The 20,463-nt window shown below is 36.0% G+C and overlaps 1 protein-coding gene across 1 annotated transcript in view; it reads right to left on the bottom strand.

Moving 5' to 3' along the window:
• ROBO2 (roundabout guidance receptor 2) overlaps positions 1 to 20,463 on the bottom strand; it is a 615,454-nt gene that overhangs the window by 49,389 nt on the left and 545,602 nt on the right. The window contains exons 17-19 of the mRNA XM_030939677.1: positions 18,579 to 18,750; positions 7,338 to 7,520; positions 748 to 790 (exon numbers count right to left, since the gene is read on the bottom strand). Coding sequence (XP_030795537.1) covers positions 748 to 790; positions 7,338 to 7,520; positions 18,579 to 18,750 — 398 coding nt within the window. The remainder of the gene's footprint in view (positions 1 to 747; positions 791 to 7,337; positions 7,521 to 18,578; positions 18,751 to 20,463) is intronic.

Here is a 20,463-nt window from a genome sequence, read left to right as displayed (position 1 = left end):
CTTTCCAGATTACTAGCATATTTACACAGAAATAGAACATCTATAATCATTACACTTTTCTTTTGATAGACCCCTTCTGGTACAATCCCTAAGAGAAACATATGTTTCTATGGAAACTGCAATAAGAAGACCCGACTGCTTTCTTGCTACATCCACAAGCTCTCATTAGACTTAATCTCTTTTTGCTAAAATATTGATTACATGGGAGATTGGAAGTTATTACCAGTGCCTAATTACAATCTCCATATTGGCAAAGGGAAAATAGATGAGGATATATGAGTTTGTTATCAGCTTTTATCAATTTCAATTGAGTATCCAAAGTTGTGGAATCCAGTCCTATCAATCTATAGCCTATTCATCATCCATGAATCATTTACTTTGTGATCGATTATGTGTAATTGTTCACTCACAGCAATTTAGTGAGAGCCAATAAGGAGTCTTAAACAACAGCAACTTCATTTGCTAATGTCTAATTAATGCAATAAACACCCTGCTAACAAATGAACACATTCCATGTGATATTTACTACTAATTTCTTCAGGGGCATCTGGGAGATATGAAACATCTGGACCTGATTCCTCTAAAGTGCACAACAGATAGATCATTAAACTTTGTGCTAAGCCATTTAATTCCTCCCAGAATTCTCAGACTTTTAAATGATCATTTATTACAATAATAGCCTCTTACTATAGTGTTTCCCAGTCCTGATTAAAAAAAAATACGAATGAATCAATCTCCTTAGCATACCTTCCATTGGTCATTAGTCCTCCATCTCCTCTTTGAAACGTAACTATAAAAAAAGAAAAAAAGGAAGACGTGCACGCACAAGTAGTCAATATTAATTACAATGAATAACAACTACCAATTGGCCCTTAGTTTAGAGCTGCGGCCTCTGGGAATTTTAACAAAATATAATTAACATAATTGTACAGAGAGTAACAGTGGTTTGGCCCAAGGCAAAACTATCATTTGCCCCAATTTTAATAGGACATTTCAAAATTCTTTAAGCCAAATCCAAGGTTAAGTTAAAGAACCAATTCATATTTAAATGTCAAACCTGTTACAATTAGTACATATAGTGACATTGCAAGATCATTGTAACATTATTGTGAATTTATCAAATCAAGATTTTTAATTTTAAAGCAAAGGTGTCCTAATTAGAAGGCATAAGGCAAAACACTCATAATAGAAATTGAAGCAGGGAAGTTCCAACGTGTTATGTCCTTCCAATGAAACAAGAAAAACAAATACTTACTGACTACAGATTTTTCACCATCACAAATCCTTTTGTGACCCTCATAAACAGTGATAATTACAACAGACATGAACTATAATTAATAGAGAATACCATGCTCACAAAAATGAATTTTTCAAATAATTGATACTGAATATATTCCTAATTGTATGTAGTGATCAGAAAAGTTGAATCCTCCATATAACTATGGAACTTATTAGCAACACCAGTAAGCATCCACCAGAGCCACAGCCAGTAAATCCAGTGAATCCACTCTCTCCAGTCAATAGTTTCAAGTCTACAAAGCCAACAACATGAAAGTGGATTTTAACGACTGGTCAAAGAATGTTATTATCAGTTCAGGTCTGTCATCCATTGTCCAAACCTCTGCAGCCAAAGGTATTTGGACTCCAAAATGATTCAGAATTGAGAAAGGTAATATACTTTGCATGTTACAAAGAGGTTCTAAAACAGTAAACTGTATTCAAAGTTATTTAGTTTTACTGCGGTGGAATGTGAACATCCATTATTAGTAGGATAAAGTCTACAAATAGCTTCACATTAGTTTGGATCAAATTTTGTCATTACATTACGGCAAACTAGAAAATTATTTTTAAAAAGAAATGTGGTGTTTAGAAGTGTACAGCTTGCAAAAGTGCAATGAACCTGCAATTCTGACCAAAATTAACGTGGATTGGCTAAACCAATCACTGAGGATGAAGGAAAAAAAATACCATTTTCACTGCTGTGCACCAGGTAAACCCTATCTTTGGAAGGCATTGATTATATTTACTATGATTTTTTTTAATGTGGTAAGTACAGGGGAAAATAAATGAAATTTAATTAGTTGATTCATATTTGTAAGTAAATAGAAGATATATTGCCACTTAATATATACACATAGTGAATACTTCTTAGTTTGAATAACTCTCCATAACTCCTCTGTTCTCAAGTTTGGGCTATTAGATATGATGATGACTCTTTAAATTTTACAAATTTCCAAATGAAGTCCCTCCTTTAAGGTTATCTACTAATATTATCTCTTATGATATCAGAACCAGGTAATATAATTATAAACTCCAAGAGTCTTCATGGGACAGTAAAGCGTATCAGGGCTCTCAGGAACTTCTTATTGGTACCTGAAATATACTGCCTTATCAGTTTTACTTGTAATATCTCAAATGCATTGCAAAACAATCCTGACATAACCTTTGCATCTGCTCAGCACTGGCTATAGGCACATGCTCGAAGATGAAAGAATTCAAATGCGGAAGGCTCACTGAAGTGCGCGGAATCAGGAATCAGCAGTGCATCTGTCCCACATTGTGCCCCTTTAATAACTGCTTTTAACAAAAAAGAATTAATCTGAAATAATTAATGCAAAAAATTGAGCACTGGAGATATTAAATAAATGCCTGATTAGTACACACGCAATGTGAAAACAGTATAGCTAATTAGCCTTCCATCTGATGTGACTTTCTAGTTTGTGGTTTTTTCTTAATGGACTATCAAGTGATTGTTTTAGTCTGTTGAAAGAGAGTTAAGATAATGGTGTGAATATTATTGTGAATATGCAAATAAGCAGATGCTCATGGGCTACACCTCAGAATGTGCTGTTTAAGAGATATGTGAGAAGCTAAATTGTTTTCCCTAATTTAGATGCTCTTTTGTCCCATTCAAACTTTCTGTTACTGCCAGAGCAAGACATAATATTAGAGGAAAGGAGGACACCAGACGCAGAGGTACAAACACTGAGTTGTACTTAACTTAATATATGAACCAGTGGCAAATTCTTCAGGACATGTAAAGTTTAAAGTATTATAATAGAACACTGAAAACCTTATAAAAAATATATCATGAGGCCGGGCGCGGTGGCTCACGTTTGTAATCCCAGCACTTTGGGAGGCCCAAGGGGTTGGATCACGAGGTCAGGAGTTCAAGACCAGCCAAGCAAAGACAGTGAAACCCCGTCTCTACTAAGAATACAAAAATTAGCCGGGCACGGTGGCAAGTGCCTGTAATCCCAGCTATTCGGGAGGCTGAGGTAGGAGAATTGCTTGAACTCTGGGGGCAGAGGTTGCAGTGAGCTGAGATCATGCCAGTGCACTCCAGCCTGGGCGACAGAGTGAGACTCTGTCTCAGGAAAAAAAAAAAAAGATATATATACACATAATACATTAAAGTTAATTTGCAAACTTGTTAGCGTATGAACACTATAGTATATATGGCCGATATCTGGCAATTGAAAATTAAATGCCGTGAGCAAAATAATTTAAATTTAAAAATATTTCATATTAAGCATTTGGGACAATCTATTTTCTGTTTCTGTTCCCATCACCATTAATATATGGTTTTCAAATGATTCTAGACTGCCAATAGGGTGTCAAAATATTCTGTAAAGACATTTATCTCTGTATCTCTGCATATTAACGACACAAGGCAAAACTTCACACTACATTATGTAAGTATTTGATGACCTTAAAAAGGTTCACATATAATTTAGTACAAAATCTAAATTTCCATTTTGTATTATTTCTGTCAGAATTTTTTTTAAAAACCCTTCTCTTAATGGGTTGTTTAGTTGTGTTTTTTTTTTTTTTTTTTTTTTTTTTTTTTTTTTTTTTTTTTTGAGGCGGAGTCTCGCTCTGTCGCCCGGACTGGAGTGCAGTGGCCCGATCTCAGCTCACTGCAAGCTCCGCCTCCCGGGTTTGCGCCATTCTCCCGCCTCAGCCTCCCGAGTAGCTGGGACTACAGGCGCCCGCCACCTCGCCCGGCTAGTTTTTTTTTGTATTTTTAGTAGAGACGGGGTTTCACTGTGTTAGCCAGGATGGTCTCGATCTCCTGACCTCGTGATCCGCCCGTCTCGGCCTCCCAAAGTGCTGGGATTACAGGCTTGAGCCACCGCGCCCGGCCTGTGTTTTTAAAGAAGAGAAAAAAAGGGAACACTTTTTCAAGTTTCATTTTTTACTTTATGCTGCAAAACTTTTAGATTGGTTCTATTTTGAAAAATAGATCAAAAGTAACTAACTTCTCTTAGATCATGAGGTTTAGGGCAGATTACAAATAACTATGAACAATGAGAACTCCTCAAAGGGAAATCATATCTGGCATTTTGACCAGTGTTTTGTGTGTGTGCAGAAAGACGAACATACAAATGAAACGCCACATCAAACTGAAAGCTATTTTGAGTTGGTTCTCATTTTGAAGAAGTGTTTGCCTTGAAGCTGTAAGAAGGGTTGGGTGTGGTCAGACAATCTTGTTCTCATCGCAATGTTGATAATCACAGAGTAGTAACTTTGTGCTTATTAGAGATACATACGGAATAACTGTGACTCTCAATCAGAAGTCTCTGCTACTATCCAAAAACTAAGAACTTTCAAGGAGTTACATACGGAATATTTTAGCTTATACTAACTGAATAGTGCTTAGGTTTCCAAAAAGTTCTGCAGACACCACAATCTAAAATGTTTTTGAAAACATTTTGAATTTCTTGCAATTTCTGCAACACATATAAGGTAAAGAGATTTTGCAAGGTTATAGCATCCAAAAAATAACTCTAATATGACCTCACAGAATTAATCCTAACCTCATGCCTGCTACAACTGGGGTAGAAGAGGAGAAAACATAACTGTGGTAAATTGACATTTTGAGTGAGGAAGCTTTCAGAGTGCCTGTCTTTAGTAGGTCACATTTTCCTACTCCAAATGGAAACTTTACTGTTGCAGCCAAGCCTCACTCCCTTTCCCAATAAGCTATTTCTCACATATGAATGTAGATTAATCCTTTTTTAATAAGCACTAACTCAGCCCAGATAATCAGAGTATAAAAAATCCATCAAATCTTTTAAGTGCCTTGGATGGTTTTGTCCAATAATTTATATTTCACTGACAATTTTAAGATCTATATGTGAAGTGTTTAGCATTTCACATAATTTGTTCACTCACATTAAATTGTTTGTATTTACTGAGCTTCATAAAATCTGTTATCTTCAGAGTCAGCCATCTATCAGTTAAGTATAAAACTTCTGAAAGGCTTCTCTCTGGCTTGGCCTTATTCCAAAATACCTGGAGGGCATAGCACCTTCTGAGTTAGCAGTTCTTCTACAAGCAGATGAGTATCAATAACAATAAAAAAATTGTGATAGGAAATGTACTATTCTTGTCAAGCTCAATGATCAACATCTATTTTCAAATTAAGTGCATAGGTTGTGCAAAGAATTGCTGTTAAAAAAAAGAAGAAAAGTCTCTCTGGTGTAATTGTACTAACAGTATAAACTTAATACCTATGAGAGATATTTTATTTCTAAGGAGTGAGTGAATGAAGAAATACGGAGGATAAAAATGCAACACTCCAAATGTGAATATATTAGAACTTTGCACTGAACTGACCAGCATAGTCAATTTTTTATTATCATTGCTAACGTCAAGCAAAGGGATAAACACCAAATAGTCCATGAATTAAATCAGTTCCTCCTTATATTTCGTATGATTTATACAAGTGTATCCCAGAGATGTAATATCACATGGTGGCTGATTAAACAGAAAGGTTGATGGGCAATACCTTCAGCGATGAAGGCAGAGAACTGGACTGCATAACAAGAAGGCACATTAAAGTATCATTAATTTTCCAGACTTTGACACTCAGCAGTTACTGCCTAGCACCCCTTTCTGCAAAGAATCCCTCACTGTTGAAGTGATACAGCACTTGGGTGACAAATTATGAGGAAGCAGAGAGGCAGCAACCAATGAGAAATGAGAATGGCAGGATGATGGCACGTCACCACACATGGAAGCCTCTTGTCAATGGATATGCTGTACTACTTTCTCTAGTCCTGGAAATGTATTCTATCAAGTAACTAATACATATTATCTTCATAAGATATAGACACAAGCTACAATGCTATAATCAAATGATCATAAACATATAAATGCATCAAATAACAAGCGAGGCAACCAAGTCAGTGTTATATTCAGCATTTTGCACTATTTCCACATTCTCAGCAGTTTAGGAGCCTACAAGCCACAGCATCTTAAAAGCTTAATAACCAAGGACGCCTCTGTCAAAATCCGTTACTAAGACATTTATGCTTCCTACCAAAGTTAATATTAGAAATAGAAGATTGAATGCAATGTCTCAATAACTTCTTACATATTTGTAAAATCATGTCCAATTAAAATTGGTCCCTTGTGATTCTAGAAAGTGTGAAATGTGAGATATTTCTTATTGTTGTTGAAAATATTTAAAATAAACTGCACTTAAAATTGTAATTGAACATCTCTTCAGTATTGAGTTAATTCTGTCAATCACTGACTTTACAATTTTGTGTCTCCTCTCTCTTCTCTCTCTACCATGGAGATATTTTGAAGGCCACGATATAAGACACCCTGGAAACTCTGTCCTGGATTCTAAGGAGAAAACATTGTTGTGAACATGCAGACCATCTAGGGTCTTCTTTTTATTGTTCTGCTTCAGCTTCTTTCCTTTTCCTTCATTTTCCTTTTCTTTTAAAATACTGCTTGTTTGCATTGTAATCAGAGTCTATTGAAGTGAACAGGAAATCACTTAATTCATGCCTCATCAGTCTTATCAATTCTGGTGAGGTTTTTGCTTGCCGGTATTTTTCACGAGGGACATTTCCGATTGTAATCTGCATCCTGACACACTCAAAGCTATATTTCAAAATGTTCTTCTTTCCTGAACATTTAAGTAATGCTCATGCATAAATCCACTTCTCAAACATGGCTTCATAGTATGTAACACATTGTGTGTGTGTGTCTGTGTGTGTGTGTGTGTGTGTCCGTGTGTGTGTGTGTGAGTTTATGATTTCAAAGAACTAGTTGAGAAAAACAGTTAAGCATTTTTATCAGTCTGTGCTCTTGTTATGCTTCACTGGAGCTACAAGCAGAATGATTTTGCCTCATGGTTATAAAGTGATATAGTCAAGAGCAATGCATTAAAGCATGTTGAGTGTAATTGCATTTTACAGTGCAGGTTTCTAAAATAAGCCAAAATCACTCATTTGTTATTCCTTTCTAATCTTTCCATTCATTTCATTACATTCCTACAGATTAAGAGATTTTCTTAGCTGGAAATAGTCACTTACCAGCATAATTACTGAGTCCCTTCCTCTTCTTTCTTCTCCAATACAACCATATGCTAAAACCCATCAAAATTACCCAGCAGGCACCACCAATACCAGCAATAAAGGCTGGTTGCTTCACCACGTCAGTGATTTGCTCAGTTATGCTGTTATTGTTTTCAGTAATGACAACTTCATTGCGTCTCCCTGCGGAAAAACAATAGTATTAGTATATATTCAAACAAAAATAAGCACAGGAATACAAACATGGTGCATCAAAAATGAAGAAAAATTATTTGAAGGCAGGAAATACTTGTTTTGTTTTGAGCCTATAACAAGTATTGATAAGCATAGTTGATAATTTTCAAAAGAAGAATTCAATCATGAGTTTGAAAATGTGATTAAGAACACTGACCTCTTGTGTTGTGGTTTGCTATGGATGGATTCACAACCAAATATTGATTTATCACCTTATAAATTATAAAAATAGTACTAGGAGTTGAATTAATAACTTATCTTGAATTACATAGTGTTTTTAAATATAGTTTTCATTTTTAAGACAGCAATGACAACTTTAACATGGGGTGCTTGGAAATTGCCTTTCTGCTGAGGCACTGTCCATATTCAAATGTTTGTAATTCACAAGAACATGTAACTTAATGTTAACCTTAATATTCTACCAAAGAGCTTATTTTGAGCAAATATCCTTTAATTTTCTGGAGAGTATTAAAACTACTATACAAAACAATGACAATTACATAAACAGCCTTCACAGAGATCAGCATGCATAATTAAAATATGAAAAGATGAAACTCATATATTCCCTTAAACTATCTGAAACTAATTTGAAAATCCATTTGAAAGCCAAATTTAAAGAACAACTTAAAAATTAACTTTGAGGTCTCCATTACTGAGAAATACATTTAAATCTGGACTCAGATTATTCTAGAACTAGTCATGTTTGGAAAATTTAGACCTCTCAGATAATTAAGAAAATCTCAGTCTACATTTTAAATCGGTCTTAAACTTGCGGAATCATAAGATTTATGGGCTTATTTAGCAGATTAAGAAATGTAGACACTGGGAATTAAGTGATTTCTAATGTCAATATGATGCCTAATTAGTGACTAATCAAAGACTTTTAAAAGGTAAGTGGCAAGCAAAATATAAATGGCACATTTCAGCATATGACATCAAAGGAATGTGTGGGATTTTCCCTGTTTTAGTTATAGCACTGTAATATATTAAAAAGATCATAGTCTTTGAAGTCATGATTTTTTTTTTTTTTTTTTTTTTGAGACGGAGTCCCGCTCTGTCGCCCAGGCTGGAGTGCAGTGGCCGGATCTCAGCTCACTGCAAGCTCTGCCTCCCGGGTTTACGCCATTCTCCTGCCTCAGCCTCCCGGGTAGCTGGGACTACAGGCGCCCACCACGTCGCCCGGCTAGTTTTTTGTATTTTTTAGTAGAGACGGGGTTTCACCGTGTTAACCAGGATGGTCTCGATCTCCTGACCTCGTGATCCGCCCGTCTCGGCCTCCCAAAGTGCTGGGATTACAGGCGTGAGCCACCGCGCCCGGCCGAAGTCATGATTTTGATGAAACAACTCTGCCACTTACTAGCCAAGTCAGCAGTAAGCTTATATAGCGCACTTAATCTTCTAGAGCCCCTGTCAACTGTTTGGCACCAGTATTGTCTACTTCATATATTTTGGGAGGATTGAAGTGGAGGCTAATATGAAGACAGTAGTTTTTGACTCAAAATTATGACCCATGTAAGTTTAAGGGCTGCTTTAAGGACTTCTCAGTCAACCTCAGTGACATGAGTGATAAATTATCTAGATTTGAGAATCCTGCAAATCTCAATTCACTTGTTTACCTCACTGCTCCTCCTTTCTTCCAAGGCAGAAAATTAGCCTACATTTCCTAGCATCTTTTGCAGTAGAGTTCAAAAAAGTAACTGAGCATTAGCCAGTGGTAACTAGGAACAAAATGTGCACATCCAGGCCTGATCCCTAACACTGCCTTGACTTGAAGCTCTATTTCCTCATTGGTTGGACAGAAACCGGGGATCTGTTGGAGGATGTTAAGCTTCTAAGAAATGGCAGAGATATGGTTTGAAAGACCCAAAACCCCTGAATAATGATATGGAGTAGAAACTCCATTTCCCATTCTGCTGATCCATATTGGTCTGAGCTGTGAATTAGAAATAAAATTTTATTTTGTTAATCTTTTCAAAATACAGGCTTCTTAAAAAAATCATAGCTGTTAGCATTTCCTTACACATAATCCATTCCTGAAAGGTCTTTTGATTAAATTTCAGATTTAAATACCAACGTCACTTATGTAGTAAATCTGGCTCATTTGCCCACTATGTCTGCCTTTAATTATTATACATGTAAACATGGTCAAAACTGTATTTAAAATGAGCTCACATTTTCCATATAAGACATACACCTATCTGGTGATTTCCTTAACTATTAGGAATTATCAGAAAGAAAACAAATACCTTATTGAACAGAGAAAAGAAAATTTGGCCTTCATTTCTGTAAACAGTCCACAATATATCATATTTAGTAAGGTGCAATATTTATGTTACTCAAGGTGTATTGCTATTTTTTATGCTGCTGGTATTTTTGAAACAATGTTGTCAGTTGGACTAATTAGAGCATAGACAAGGGATGTGTGTGACCTGTAACACTCCATTGTTCTTGCAGACAAAAAATATAATGAAATATAATGTCTTCTTCCCATTGGAGAGTAATGAAGAACAAAACTAATTTGTTGGACTAAAAACTAATTAGACACATCAGATTTGATTGTACCTATTACTGTGAAAGTTTGCAGCTGTTCCACATATTATAACCAACTATGTAATGTAAGCGTGAAAAGCCAAATGATTAGAGAAGCAATAACTATATTATTAAGCAAAATAACTAAAATTCTTAAGTCGATGTAAATTGGTTATATGACACACGTCTTAATGGATATATATCTGAATGTATTTGATTTCATTTTTGTGTCTGTAAATGCAGTGATACAGAATTATGGACACTTTGATGTAAAAGTCATCTTATCATAGGAAACTGCACAGAAAAGAACAATACCAATGTTAAGCCAGTATAAGGCGGTGTTTCACATGTTTACAATGTTTTAATTAATGGTCCCTTAATGGAACTTTCTGGAGGGAATGCTAAACTGAGAAGGAATAGGTGAAACACTACATGGTCTGGCATAGTACAAATCTAAAATTCTCAACCATAAATTACATCAAGTGCCAATACATGATTTAATTAAAACAAAGGGGAAATGTGGTACAGTTTGAGTCACTTCAAGTGCCATTTCCAGTTCTGAATAGACAATGGGAAAGTGTACATTGAAACAGAAAAGAAGATTAGCCATCACTAAATCACTTTTCAACTAAGGAATAACAGTTGTGTAGATAAGGGCATCAGACAAGATGTTAAGGTAGATGCGCAGGAGTAATTACGGAAACAATCAGAAGGCTTCTCAGTACAAGTGTAGATATTAAAAAGAAATCAATCTCTCCAGAACAAATAGCCTTTTCTAGGTTGAATTGTGATGTGTGTGTGTGTGTGTACACAAAAAATAGAATTTCTATAGTTCTATTTTATAATTACATTTTTAGTGTAGCATATTTTAACTATTTGAATAAAAGATAGAAATATTACTTTCTAGATTACTTTTATCTCATAGAAAAATCTGAAAACACTTGTACGAAACGCTAAATAGCAAATTAAAAGGTACTCATTACCCATCTGAAGACTCAGACTTTTATGAATGATAGGAAAATAAAGTGAAATTTTCTATTTGATTTAAAATAATCATTAACTTTATTATGTTAAGTTACAGCCCAGTTCAGAGTATGACTGTGATAGTCATGACAGGAGCTTAGTTATACTGTGTGCTTGTAATTTTTTACTTCCCTACAAGGAAGTAAATCCCCTAAATATCTGGCAGATAGTCACTAGGAAGGAAAAGAATCAAGAAAGCTTTACTTGAGAATGGTATTTACAGCACGGTACTGGTACCAAAACAGAGATAGAGACCAACGGAACAGAACAGAGCCCTCAGGAATAATACCACACATCTACAGCCATCTGATCTTTGACAAACCTGACAAAAACAAGAAATGGGGAAAGGATTCCCTATTTAATAAATGGTGCTGGGAAAACTGACTAGCCGTAAGTAGAAAGCTGAAACTGGATGCCTTCCTTACACCTTATACAAAAATTAATTCAAGATGGATTAGAGACTTCAATGTTAGACCTAAAACCATAAAAACCCTAGAAGAAAACCTAGGCAATACCATTCAGGACATAGGCACGAGCAAAGACTTCATGTCTAAAACATGAAAAGCAATGGCAACAAAAGCCAAAATTGACAAATGGGATCTAATTAAACTAAAGAGCTTCTGCACAGCAAAAGAAACTACCATCAGAGTGAACAGGCAACCTACAGAATGGGAGAACATTTTTGCAATCTACCCATCTGACAAAGGGTTAATATCCAGAATCTACAAAGAACTTAAACAAATTTACAAGAAAAAAACAAACTACTCCATCAAAAAGTGGGCAAAGGATATGAACAGACAATTCTCAAAAGACATTTATGCAGCCAACAGACACATGAAAAAATGCTCATCATCACTCGCCATCAGAGAAATGAAAATCAAAACCACAATGAGACACCATCTCACACCAGTCAGAATGGCAATCATTAAAAAGTCAGGAAACAACAGGTGCTGGAGAGGATGTGGAGAAATAGGAACACTTTTACTCTGTTGGTGGACTGTAAACTAGTCCAACCATTGTGGAAGACAGTGTGGCGATTCCTCAAGGATCTAGAACTAGAAATACCATTTGACCCAGCAATCCCATTACTGGGTATATACCCAAAGGATTATAAATCATGCTGCTATAAAGACACATGCACACGTATGTTTACTGCAGCACTATTCACAATAGCAAAGACTTGGAATCAACCCAAATGTCCATCAGTGACAGACTGGATTAAGAAAATGTGGCACATATACACTATGGAATACTATGCAGCCATAAAAAAGGATGAGTTCATGTCCTTTGTAGGGACATGGATGCAGCTGGAAACCATCATTCTCAGCAAACTATCGCAAGAACAGAAAACCAAACACCGCATGTTCTCACTCATAGGTGGGAACTGAACAATGAGAACACTTGGACACAGGAAGGGGAACATCACACACTGGGGCCTGTCATAGGGTTGGGGGAGGAGGGAGGGATAGCATTAGGAGATATACCTAATGTAAATGATGAGTTAATGGGTGTAGCGCACCAACATGACACATGTATACATATGTAACAAACCTGCACGTTGTGCACATGTACCCTAGAACATAAAGTATAATTTAAAAAATGGTATTATTACTAAAGATAAGAAAAAAAAAAAACTATGAAAGGAAAATAAGTTATTTGACAGTTATTTGACAATCTTACTTATCTTTCACTTAGAATAATTATATTCAGCCAATCCATTTCATAAAGATATAGATACAGACATAGATATTTTGTACTGTCTCTGTGGCATATATATGCCAGTATACAGTATATATATATATATATACACACACACACACGCATATATATAGCTTTTTAAGTGAAAAAATAAGAGCTTATTTCTAAATACTATAAATGAATGCACACACATATACACACACACATATGTTAAATCCTTTTGGGTGTACCTGTATTTCTTTCTTATTCCAATTTATTTTAGAAAATCTCAGAAGAACAAGATTGCAGGTTTCCCTCAGGTTAAGGAATTAATTCAGTCTGAATGACTAATTAAGAAAGAAGCCAATTTAAAGAAAAGTTAATACTTTAACTTTTTCTCTACAATACTTTTAATATATAAAAGAAAGAATACCCAGAGAATCTAAAAAATTTTAACACTATGACTGAATGTTAAATCTGTCCATATACAATACATATTTGTAATAGAAAGAATTATCTAGAAGCTGGCAGTCTGCTTTATACACATCATTTTAGAAAATAGAAAAAGATGGGAATGGCTGATATCAAACACTGGACAAACACTTTAAAAATATGTAAACTATAGGAATTTGTTTAACAATTTTATGTTGACTTTTATTTAATAAAACCACATATTGGCCGGGCGCGGTGGCTCAAGCCTGTAATCCCAGCACTCTGGGAGGCCGAGACGGGTGGATCACGAGGTCAGGAGATCGAGACCATCCTGGCTAACACAGTGAAACCCCGTCTCTACTAAAAATACAAAAAAAAAAATTAGCCGGGCGTGGTGGCGGCGCCTGTGGTCCCAGCTACTCGGGAGGCTGAGGCAGGAGAATGGCGGGAACCCGGGAGGCGGAGCTTGCAGTGAGCTGAGATCCGGCCACTGCACTCCAGCCTGGGCGACAGAGCCAGACTCCGTCTCAAAAAAAAAAAAAAAAAAAAAAAAAAACACATATTTACAATTCAAAAAAGTCCTACTTTGATATACTTTACTAAATAAAATTAAAGGTTAACTGTACAAGCAATTAAAACGTGATATGTAGTAGCAAGTGTTATGAGGAGTTTTCAGCAAACTATTTAAAATAGTCAAAAGTTGAGCAGTTAAAAAGTACCTTCTGGGCCGGGCGCGGTGGCTCAAGCCTGTAATCCCAGCACTTTGGGAGGCCGAGACGGGCGGATCACGAGGTCAGGAGATCGAGACCATCCTGGCTAACACGGTGAAACCCCGTCTCTACTAAAAATACAAAAACTAGCTGGGCGAGGTGGCGGCGCCTGTGGTCCCAGCTACTCGGGAGGCTGAGGCAGGAGAATGGCGGGAACCCGGGGGGCGGAGCTTGCAGGGAGCTGAGATCCGGCCACTGCACTCCAGTCCGGGCGACAGAGCAAGACTCCGTCTCAAAAAAAAAAAAAAAAAAAAAGTGCCTTCTGAAGTTAACGCCATTTCTAAATGGGATCCCAGGGCCTGGTGGGAGAGGCAGACTCCCTCTACCGGGCAGGCTGGACAAAGGTCCCTGCCCTGAAGTCTTAGACTCTGAGAGTCAACGGCATGTGCAGTGGAGCATGCAGACCGCTGGAGGGGCAGCATGTCAACGTCTCGTTTCCAGTTTGCCTAAACCACACACAGAAGCAGCCTCTACACTCACCAGCAGCCTCTGTGGCAAGGTGCTAAGTGACCCTGGTTGGCGACTCAGAACTTTAGAACTTTCTGGCCTCTGGACTCATGAACTGGCGAGATCTCACATGGAATATATATATATATATATATTTTATTAAAGGCACTGCCAAACAAATAAAAGCAGGGAAAACTGAAGGGGTGCATTTATTGAACGAAGGGCACTTTACTAGAGGAAATCTGTAGTGACAAGGCTTTGTTTCCCTTAGAGAGCGCCACAATCCATACAGTGTAAGGCAGCTAGTACCTCAGCTGAATCAACTCAATCTTATTGATATGAGGTGTCTCTGGGTGAAGTTCAGGGAGGCCAGAGGGACTAAAAGTTGAGGGGAGAACCATGTGAAAGAGGGAGACAGTGGAGAGTGAGGCTCCCACATTTGTGTATACTCTCCCCTTACATCCAAGGGTGAACCCTAAACAGTGCACGCAAACAGAAGATTGTAAGGATCTGGTGAAAGCAGAGGTTTTAGCTCATGTTCACTGCAAAATCATGCTTAATTTTGAATTTCACCATATTAGGAAGACCAGATAAAAATATAAGGCTTCTCACTGGAAGCCCAGGAGAGGGTCATGCCTTGAAAGTAAATATCTTACTGAAGTATTGCCTTGAGAATAAGGGCAACAAGAAGTCTTATACTAACCAGTGTAAAAACTAAGATATCACCGGTTAAAGGTGACCAGACAGTAATGTATGTGCCTGCCAGAACACAAACACTCTTCGTAAGATCACAAAATTTTATTTCATCTGCAATGTTCAATATAGTAAAAAATTACCAGGCATGTGAAAGTAAATAAACAACTAACCCAAGGTCAGCTGAAAAGATAATCAATAGAAGTAGACGATGAGATAAGATGGATGCTGAGACAAGGAGAAAAGAACTTTAAGCAGCTATCACAATAGGTGTATGGAGTTCATATGGTCATAACAAATGATTCCATGGACAACATCAGAGGGAAATGAAAAGAAAAAAGGAAGCAAATAGAAATTACAGAACAGGAAAGTGTAACATATGAAATGACCAGTTCCTTTGACACTTCCATTTCTTCATGAAGAAGTAACAGGTATTGGGATATGCACTCCCATCATGAACAAGTAGAAGACAAGGCAAAATATGTGAAAGAAAAGGAGAGGACTGTGGTCTCAGACAGAAAGGAAAGAAACAGGGACAACTTTAATATTTTCACAGCTTTGTACCTCCAGATAACTATGATGCAGCCAAGGGTAACCCAAACATTGTTGAATGACATCTCTGAGTTGAAAAGTCTGAAGCACTCATGGAAGCTGAGGGGACTGAATTTTTTTTTATTTTTTTCCCTAGGGACGGAATCTCCTTCAGTTACCCACGCTGGAGTGCTGGAGTGTGCTCACTGCAACCTCTGCCTCCTGAGTTCACACACTTTTCCTGCCTCAGCCTCCCAAGTAGCTGGGACTAGAGGTGCCTATGGCCACACCCAGCTAATTTCTTTTGTATTTAGTAGAGATGGTGTTTCACCATGTTGCCCAGCTGGTCTCCAACTCCTGAGCTCAGGTAATCAGCCAGCCTCCGCCCTTCAAAGGGCTAGGATTACAGGCGTGAGACACCAAATATTAATAAATTCAGCACATCTATGAAATGGATAATATATCATGACCAGTTGTGATTTATTCCAAGATTACAAGGTTGATTTACCTTTAAGGGTCATTCAATAGAATTCATCACATTAACACAAACAAGAAGAGAGAGAAAACATGATTATCTGAAAACACTTAAAAACATTTCACAACTACTAAAATGAGTAAGTGAGGTAGTAAGGTCACAAAGCACAAAGGCCATATAGAAATTAAATTTATGTGTAATACAAAACAATTGGAAAAATAAATTTTAAAAATCCATTTATAATAGTGTCAAAAACATCAAATAGGCCAGGTGAAGTGGCAGGACCTCATGCCTGTAATCCCAGCACTTTGGGAGGCCAAGGCAGGCGGATTGCTTGAGGTCAGGAGTTTAAGACCAGCCTGGTCACAATAGCAAAACCCTGTCCCTACTAAAAATACAAAAATTAGCCAGAAGCGGTGGTGCATGCCTGTAGCCCCAGCTGCTCAGGAGGTTGAGGTGGGAGGAGGACTTGAACCTGGGAGATGGAGGCTGCAGTGAGCCAACTGCGCTCAAGCACTCCAGCCTAGATGAGAGAAAGAAACATTTTCTCAAAAATAACAACAAAACAAAACACACACACACACAAAATCAAATGCTCAAGAAATGTGTTGACACACTAAAAAGTGTAAAATATTGGACCAAAGTAAAGAACACTTAAATAATGGAAACATATATCACATTCCCGGAAAGAGAGTCATTATTAAAATATTTACTCTATGCATTTTGATGGATTTATTCACTGCACTTTCACTCACCATTCCAACACAAGTTTTAGAGATTTCAACAAGCTGATTTGAAAAGTATATGGAAAAGCAGAAGACCTATAATAAACAAAATAATTTTGCAGAAGAAAATGATGGAGTATTCACATTATCTGATTTCAAGGCTTACTATGAACTACAGTAACCAAGACAGTGTGGTTTGGCATATGGATAGACATATAATCAAATTGAATCCCATAGGGAATTCAGGAATGCATCCATGTATATATGATTAACTGGTGGAAAGGAAAGTCTTTTTAATAAATGATGAGTACACAATATGGAAATAAATAAGCCTCATTCCTTTAACCACATTGCAGTTACCCTCGGATGAATTATAGACTTCCGCATAAAAGCTACAATTACAAAGCTTCTAGAGGAAAATATCCTCAGTGTCTAGAAGTAAGCCACAATTTCTTAGGAGGCACCAAATATCAAAGAAAAAATGATAAATTGTACTTCATTAAAATGTAATACTTTTGTTCATCAAATGATATTATTAAGAAAATGAATAGGGAAGTCATGGACTGGGAAAAAATATTTGTAACACAAATACATGGAAAAGAACTTGTATCCAGAATGTGTCAATAACTCTTACTAATCAGTAACAAGAGACCCATCCAATTTTTGAAAGGCAAATATGTGGTCAATTCACAGAAGAAACTATGTGGATGGCCAATAAGCACATGTAAAGTTTCTCGACATTATTAGTCATAAAAGAAAATTCAAGCCAACATCACAGGTTATCCCAGCTAGAATGGCTAAAACCACAAAAACTGGAGACCTCAAATGTTGGTGACAGTGTAGAGCGACTGGAAGTCATTTTCCTTGCTGGTGGGAGTATGAAATTACACAACTTGAATATTGTTTAGCAGTTTCTTATAAAGCCAAACAAGACAAGTCTTTTACCCAGAAATTAGACTCCTAAATATTTCTCCAAAAGGACACAAACATTTACACAATAATATTCATTCTCTCAGGTGAAAAGCAGATAAACAAAATATGGCATATTCATACGATTGAATACTGCTCAGCAATAAAACATGTGAACTCAATAATACATACGTGGATGAATCTCAAAAACATTATCCTTAGTGAAAGAAACCAGATTAAAAAAAAATCACATTCTGTATGATTCCATTTATATACATCTCAAGAACAGGCAAACATAATCTATGATAATAGGGAAAATTTTCATGCAATGATGATATTAGATTTAATATGATTTCTTCTTTGGGATGGTATATTTAGATTATAAAGTTTCTTCTGGACTGTTTCTTGTTAATTTTTGACATTTCTCTGGCTAAGAGGAAGCATATAGATTTTAAACATGATGCTCTCTCCTCAGTAACTATCTCATTTTTATTATATTTCAATGGCATCAAAATTGCTAATGAGACAGTTGATTAAAAATAATTTTTAAACTACCTTTCAGCATTTAAACTCTTAAATACTGCATTTAAAAAAGGTTCTGGGACTTTTAAGAGCTTGATCAATTGCACCAAGTATTTTTGTAAGAAACCCTAGTCAGTTAACCCATTTGTCAACGTGATATAGGTACCCTAACATTCTTAAGTGCATATTCACTATTACAATGTTGATGCAAAATCATCATCCACCTTGTCAGTTGACTGATTCTAAAGCACAGACCACATCGTTTGATACTCACCGATTATTATTGGCTGTGGCTCACTTTTCACTCCAACCCCTGCACTGGTACTAGCTGCAACCTCTACCCGGTATTGAATACCTGGGAATAATCCACCAATTATTACAGACCGAATGGCTGCATCCACAGTTTTGTTGATATGGAATCGTGTCTCATTTCCTAGACACCAGATCTACAGAAATGGAAAGTGAGTAACACAGAGACATAATATTATCGTTTCTGGTAACAAGACTACTATAACCGATTAAATATTTTGTCATTGTAACCTATCTATCTTCTAGGCTTACAGAAGCTTTGTAAATGACATCTTCTAAAGCCCAACCTCTGCAGTTTATTTCTAAGTGTGTATGTAAGTGTGTTTGTGTGCACGTGCACCTGTATGAAAAGAAGGACAATGAGGGAAGCTGTAACTATGCCACGTTCATTTATATCTTATTCTCAGCACTGAAAGCTCATAATGAGTAATTTAGAAAGCACAGTGCTTTCTTTAACACCCCTGGTATGTGGTTTTGGTTGCAAATGGCATTTTCGTATGGATTAAAACACATAATTTCCTCTGCTTTATTTATCAAGATTCATTATGCATATAATCCACAAAAATATGGTGATTATAAGTTGCAATATCTAAGGTATATAGGTAGACATCTAAGTAATTTATATTTCATTTAAGAAAATATTAACTTGCACAGAAGTAGTTAACAAGATTAATTGACCTAAGTTATAGGTATTGACTAAAATGAAATTAAAGCCAATATTTACGTTGACAGCAATAAATCTAATATTGATCAACACATATCTACACACACATACACATTCATGAGAACAAAGTGGTGGCAATTCTTCAGACATTGATGTTAAGGAAGTTAGGCTTTTATTTCAAGTAGGAATGAAATTTTAAGGCATCTTCTGGGATGTGGAAATTGTTCCTATAAAATGTGTTATGAAAAGAAATCCATTGTGTATCCACATTTGAATTCATATTATATAATATTTTAAAATCTACATGTAGACACATAGGCAGGAAAACATATGATTTGTTTTGGAGCAGGTAAGTTCCCAAATTTTTTCAGTAGAAAATAATTCTTGTGAATCATGTGTTTCTTTTATTGATATATTATATCTGTGTTCTTAGTGAAGGAATATTTAGCTCTTACCTACATATGCACTTTGAAACCAAAATATGACAAGTCTCTAGAGAGTGAGAACGTATACAACTTATGAAAAAACAAATTCATCATGTTGTAAAAAAAAAAGTAACAATATTTAACTACATGGAAATTTAGGATATTTAGTGCCAAATGGTACAAAACTAAATTCCTAACCTCATTAAAACACACACACACCCAAACTCACACGGAGGAGATAATTTATTATTCTATTAAAACAATGTCCTAATGCTTATAAAATCTTAGAATCTATATAATTATTGTATTGTAAAAGCATTTATTCTTATGTTTCTTAAGCATGTGTCTTATAACATGATATAAATCATTTTAAAATAAATCTTTATACATTTAGTCCATTCATTTGCTTTAGCAAGTTGATCTTAATAAAATTCGATGTAAAAATTAATGTTTTCTTAGAAATAAAATTTAATCTGCAAACTTTTTAGTAAAATTATTCAGCTTAATATTAAATACCAACTCTGAATTTTTTAGGTGGAAAGGGTGTCTAGTTTTGTATTGTATTAGATGTATAGAATATGCTATTTTCAGAAATCTAGAAATATTCATTAATAGATGATACTAACAGATCATTTATTAATAAATTATAGTTTTGAATTTTACAAAGATTAATGAGGGGTTTTTCATTCACATGCGGCCTAATCACAACACAAACAGAATCTTATTTTGAAAACTTAGACATACTTACTACACCAAACACC

This window comes from Rhinopithecus roxellana, chromosome 1, assembly GCF_007565055.1.
Source record: "Rhinopithecus roxellana isolate Shanxi Qingling chromosome 1, ASM756505v1, whole genome shotgun sequence".
Taxonomy (NCBI): Eukaryota; Metazoa; Chordata; class Mammalia; order Primates; family Cercopithecidae; genus Rhinopithecus; species Rhinopithecus roxellana.
This window is presented reverse-complemented; position numbering and strand designations above follow the sequence as displayed.